Genomic DNA, 6,192 nt, shown 5'->3' with positions numbered 1-6,192 from the left:
TTTTGGCACTTTGAAAAAACATCGAGAAAGATAAATGACGCTGCATTGCCGATGCCTTCCGTTTATGAAGTAATTGATGATTTTGTTTTGATTGCTTTCGCAAACCATGTCGTCAAATATGACTATTTTTTGGTTGTCGTCTGTAAGTTCTTCAAGCGGAATGACGTCTTCTGAGGCTTCAATAACTTTATAACCAGTTTCTGGATTAACTCTTTTTTCGAAATCGTCGAGAATAAACTGGTACTTTTCTTGATGAAGGTTTTTTGCGCAAAGATAAATCTTGTCGTAAACCAAAAGCTCATAAAGCATGTGTAAAAGAATGTTTGTTTTTCCAGAGTTGCTCGGACCACAAATAAGCATGCGAAAGGTGTCAGAGGGCATGCTTGGATGCCCTTGTTTGAAAGCACTTTGCGAAGAAAACTCAGGATCGTGATTCGGAATTTTCATTTTTTTAGTTGTTTATATATATACGCGAAAAGATGTCGATGAAAAAATGGCAAACACTTGCTGAAAAAAAGGCCGCTGTTGAGCGGCAAAATGACAAAATACTTACTGCGATGAAAAACAAAGCGATTGCAAAAGAATTTGGACAGCTTTCAGGTGAGGAGGTATTCAAACCGCTGACACGAAGGTTTGACCGCGCCTTTACAGCGCAAACGGATGAACGAAAAAAAAACTGATGCTGAAGAAGGGCCAGACTATAACCTGGATGATTTTGACTTTAACTACCCTTTTGGTGAAAATTTTATGCCAGATGAAGAAACGCCCCCACCAACTCCGCCGCCGTCACCAGAAGTGCCTGACTATTCGATGGCTGAATCTGACCAAGATTTTGAAGAGGAAACTCCACCGTCATCACCACTATTAACATCATCACCAGCCCCACCTCTTGCGGAAAAGGAAGATGATGATGATGATGATGCAGAAGGTGATGATGGTGTTGCAGAAGGGGGTGATGATGCAAAAAATGGAGATGCTACCCCCTTGCAAGATTTGTTTCAGTCGGTTGAACGAGCCAAATGGGGAACACCACAAATACCAGGAATTAAGGGATCAGAATCAACTGACCTGGGGACACTAAACTCCCTGTTGACAAAATTTAAAGACACGCCTGACTATGTTGTGAAAAGTCCGAAATCAAAATTTCATGGTTACACGCTTGCAGACATAAAAAAGCGCGAGACGAAATTTTAGAAAGAAGGGGAGAAAAGAAAGCAAAATCTTCTTTATTTTCTGAAAAAGAACCCCCGGATCAAGAGGGGAGCGGTGTTGTTGATGTTAACGACCTTGTTGACAGACTTCATATAAGCCTCGGTTCAATTGATGCAGGAAACACTTCGAAAAAGTTGCGAAGTCAAATAATTTTATTGCTGCAAAGGTTAACGAAACAGAAAGTGCTGTCAACAGAAGAAGCAAAAAAAAAATTCTTCATAAGTATATACGATGAAACATCTTAACCTTTTGCTCAACTCCTCGATTGCGAAAAAGAATAATGCAAGAAATGAAACTCACGACTTTGAAATTCACTTTGATCCCGCGATCGATTTGGACCCTTCAAAAAGGTACAAAGCGGCTATGAACAAGCTTGTAACAATGAGCTATTCTTGGTATAATGTTTCAGAAAAATATAACAACAACAAATTTTAATGGAAAAAGAAAAGTGCTTCAGACTGGATTGATGTTACCATTCCTGATGGAATGTATGATTATAAAGACCTGAACGACGCTTTTCAAACTCTGACAGGAAAAACTGATGATTCAAAAACATTTTTGAACTTTATTTTTATACCACGACATACAGGGTTCACGATAAAAAAACTTATCTTATAACGCGCATTCTGCCTGGAGACACAAAACTTCGTTTGGCCAAAAGGTAGGCGAAAAGATTTAGAGGAATCTTTAAGCGTGAAATAGTTAAAGATAGGCACTTTAAGAATTCCTTAATTTGCATATTTGTGAAAAACAGCCAGATAACACGAACAGTTGAAGTAATGTCTGACAGGTATTTTCACCGTTCCATGACATTCTTGCTTTCCTAGTAATTTTTAAAGAAAAATTTAGAATGACTCTGTTACGGAATGGGCAATTTCTTTAACAGTGATTTGGAAAATGTGAGCAAAAGAAGTTCTTGTGAAACGAATATTGAATAACAACAGCGTATAATCTCGACAACAAAGTTGCCGATATAAAAATCAGTTGGAAAAACGATCGTACGCTCAAAAATCGCCATATCTTTGGCAAAGAACATGTATTTGTTTAAAATAAGCAAAGAATACATGAAAACCGCTTATTATAAACGACCGTAACCCTCTCATGTTTCTCCCAATTATTTGCTGTTAAAAAAGCTGATCCGCTGAAATGGCCAATTTACTAGAGGTTCCATAATTTTTTATTCTTAACGGATACATTTCCCCAATTTTCTTATTAATGGAATCAATTCACCAATGAACAAGCTTTGTTCATGGTAAATGGCTAGTTCTAATTCGAGATAACAGTGGAGTTATAAGCCTTTCATTTTGTAGTAAATTTGAGGCTGTTCAAAACATCGTTAACATACCTTCGAACTTCTTGTCCGTTGATCATTCAATCTCAACATTTGCCGAATCTATTTTGATATATTGAAAGAAGAAAGATAGTTCTTTATAACTGTACCAAGTATGATCGAGAAACTGTGACGGCAGGTTCAGTGTCGAAGTAACAAGAAGACCTTCGATCCGCCATGTTGGCAGGCCGTCACGGCGCTTCAAATCGGTGTTCTCGATATTTTCCAAAATAAAAAGAATTGAAACTTTTTAATATCCATTTGGTAGTTAGGACCCTAAAACAAGACTGCATGCCAAATTTCAGCGAAATCGGTGAGGTACGGTGTCCGACCAAAGTTCGAATCTTACAGACTATGACAATGAATTAAGCCTCACTTTTGCTGGTGAGTGTTAGTGAACCAGAGGCCTGTTTCTCGAAAGCCCCGGAAACTTTTCGTTTTTAGTTTTCTCTATCTTAAAAGCAGAGAAATGTATAGGCCTGAAACTTCGTATGAAGGAAACCTCTTTTCATATTAAAAATATCATTTAATAAAACAGCTCTGTGATCATAGGGTTTCAAATTTTGCTATGGCTTTCCGGGTGCGAAAACTTTTCGGGAACTTCGAGAAACGGGCCCCAGCACACTATTCTTTACAAAGCGGAAGTAATTGCTAATTTTGTCGAATGTAGGTTCGGAGGCATGCGCGTTTGAATGTTTATTTGAATTTACTTCTTTCGTTCTTAAGGTGTCCTTCAGTCATGTTCATAATCGAACATCTCTGTATGACTCTCTCGTCGAACACTTTCCCTTTTTCCCCCCGAGAGTAAATAATAATTTAATGAAAAGATCCATATTTTACTACAGCGGGAAAGGAACGCATAAATGTCAAATTAAACCATAAAGACCGCGCTACTTCCCAAAGTAATCTGTCGGAAAAACTGTATTATGAATCTAGAATAACTTAAGAAACACGTACTTCGAATTATAATTGTATTGAATGCGTATCGAAAAGTGCCCAAAAATTGACCCGGAAAATTGAAAATCAAAATTGTAAAAGAATTCGCCGACATCTTCGCTGCTGGAAGCAACGTGTGTAATGAGGGAAATTTCATTCATAACTAATAAATATAATGTTGTGAATAAATTAACACTAAACAATGGACATAGTTTATCGTTCAAAGCAATTTTCGTAACACTTAATGCATGCTATTGGATGAGGTCCCTTCACGCAAACGAAAACAGCGCTAGCTAAGCATAAGACAATACTAAATTCAACTCAAGTGGAGGCGCATTTCCAATTTTTATTTAAAGCGTAGATCATGTCAACAAAATAAATAAGTCCATTAAACATTTTAATGACACAAATTCCCATTTCTTTTTCCATAAGTACATTTAATTCTTGAAAACTTCACTTCCTTTTTGGAAGTTTACTTGCGTTTTGGAAAAAAAGCGCGGTGTAGGGAAACAAGCTTGATCTCGCGTCTTACACTGATCGAAACTGGCTACGCGGTCCATGTTTAATATATGTTTAAACGCTAGAAGGTATTTAAGCTTGGTATTATGAGGCCTGTTTACGTGTAGGGAGGGTGCCCCGGCTAACCGAGTTACCCGGCTAGAAGGGCTGAAACATAAGTTGCCTTTACAGGAAGAATTAACAAGCTTTCTTCCCTAAAGAAACTGAAAAAAGGTGGCTCGCCTAGGGTATCTCGGTTAGCCGCTACGCTAACTACGCCGTACGTTGACTACGCGGTACCGTACGTGACGTTTAAAAAAGGAGGAATAAAATTAGTTTCTGCAGTGTACCACCGACGTCCCTACAGCTCCACAGAATGTCGGCTCAATGTTGCAGCGGGCAGTTGCATCGGCTTCATTATGCCTTTACGTCTCAGAATATCTAGTTCATAAGATGGCTGTACCACGTTTGGTACACGTTTTATCAGGTGACTGAGAGTAAAATCCCTCCTAAATATTACAATATCAATCAGCAATTCTTAAACGCTGGTGGAATTTTTAACTACATCTGAGGTACAAACAGTAGTTCCTTGTAATTTCGTCAGGTTTCTTTCACTGCACAAAAATCTCGACCCTCATGCAAGGGAAGTTAGACGCGGTGACAGGGTAGAATCGAACATATCTTGCTTGGGCTGCATTTTGCAATGTATGCTGTACAACGGTGTTCAAATCGGTATTTGCCTGAAAAACCTGTAATGCAATGAGTTATGGTGCAAATCACTAAACGTAAATAATCCTTCATATAATTACGCAGCAAATAAATGGTTTACTAAAATAGAAATATTAAAACTAAAGTGACGTTTCGATGTAGCTAACATCATTATCAAGGTAAAGCGGTTTGTGGAAAATAGTATAATAGACATTTGCTGCATGGTTATGTAAATAGTTTCGCGCAGATGAAATCACTTTGCGCGTTTAAAGTTGGCTTTAGGTCTTGAATAGTTAGCTTTTCGTTGATAAGACTTTCGAATTTGCTGCGGCATTTCTTTAAAACTGAGAGGTTGTTAATTAGCTCCGGTTTTGAGATCCCGTGCGTGTTCAACATGTGCTTTCTAATTAACGAATTCCGAACTCTGAAACTTTCTACATAACCATACAGCGAATGTCTTAACCATCCTTGTTGTTTATAAACAAATTTACACAAGAATTTTATTGACAGCATGGTCTGGTTACAGATGAAAAGCCTTGACTATTTGCATTCCAAGGCAGATTTGTTTAAAATAGTGCATGATTGTGTGATATTTCACTCAGACAACACCAAAATAAAACAGGAATAAAAAAATAGAGGAATTGTGCCAGTAGAGTCGAAACCAAGAAGACTTGTTCGTGAAGAAGTGGTGGCCGCCTCTGGTTGTGTAAAACTGTAGGATTTTAATCATGGGGATGGGGTGCTAGCCTACGCAAGGTGTTTGTTAGCTATACTAGAGGTCAGAGCTTTAACCGTATGTGGGTTGATGCATTATACGTAAACTCATTCACGAGTTCAGAAAAACTCAATTCATTTGAAGAACAAAATAAAGTTGTTTTATAATCAGAACGGCGATGTGGATATGAGAACTGCTTATTTTTGTCAACTGTTTTATTCAAACATGACCTTTGCAAAGAAGAATGCATAAATAAAACTCGGCGACCCTCATGTTTTAATACCTTGTCCGTGTTTCCTTCTTGGTATGTATTCCAGCTGACACCATCGGTAGAAAGAGACAGCTTGTAGCTTGTGACGTATGATCCACCCTTCTTTCCTTGAGTTGCGACTGCGCAGACCGTGCGAACTTCTCCCATGTCAACCTGAATGTAATCATTTGAGATTGTTGAAGTCCCTTGGCACCAACCGGTTTCTCCATTGAGCCGACCTTTGTATGGGTTATAATTACTGTAAATTGAGCTCGCAGTCATTTGGGCGTCAGTTATTTGGTTTGCGTCTTCTACTCCCACAGCTGCGCAGGCAGCTAAACAAAACACAACAATTAAAACGTTAGGGTGCGTTCCTTTGTGATGATGAGAAGCAGGATCAGTGATCCAGGATCACTCGGGTTTCGTCGAAGGAACCGACGAATCCTTGCTATGCGTGGATTTATCGGTTTCTTTGATGCACCATTAGTTATTTATAAGTGATGCAGGTTCACTGACCATGGCCAGGATCGGAATCATCCCAAA

The 6,192-nt window shown here is 38.6% G+C and overlaps 1 protein-coding gene across 1 annotated transcript; it reads right to left on the bottom strand.

Moving 5' to 3' along the window:
- Positions 1–3,816: 3,816 nt before the first annotated feature.
- On the bottom strand, positions 3,817–6,192 carry LOC144665411 (lactadherin-like). The gene is made up of 2 exons (XM_078526667.1): positions 5,683–6,192; positions 3,817–4,725 (listed from the first exon to the last, which is right to left on the bottom strand). Exons 1-2 carry the CDS (start codon positions 5,929–5,931, stop codon positions 4,588–4,590), a joined length of 387 nt encoding a protein of 128 aa, XP_078382793.1. The 5' UTR covers positions 5,932–6,192; the 3' UTR covers positions 3,817–4,587.

The sequence above is a fragment of the Oculina patagonica genome, chromosome 9 (genome assembly GCF_052425735.1).
Source record: "Oculina patagonica isolate OP01 chromosome 9, crgOcupat, whole genome shotgun sequence".
NCBI lineage: Eukaryota > Metazoa > Cnidaria > Anthozoa > Scleractinia > Oculinidae > Oculina > Oculina patagonica.
This window is presented reverse-complemented; position numbering and strand designations above follow the sequence as displayed.

What these genes read in the sequence shown, in the direction of transcription:
- LOC144665411 (XM_078526667.1), bottom strand. Translation starts at nt 5,931, where the DNA reads ATGACTGCGAGCTCAATTTACAGTAATTATAACCCATACAAAGGTCGG. An exon ending in AAGAAGGAAACACGGACAAG is followed by an intron (nt 4,726 to 5,682) that starts GTATTAAAACAT and finishes ATTGCATTACAG; the next exon opens with GTTTTTCAGGCAAATACCGA.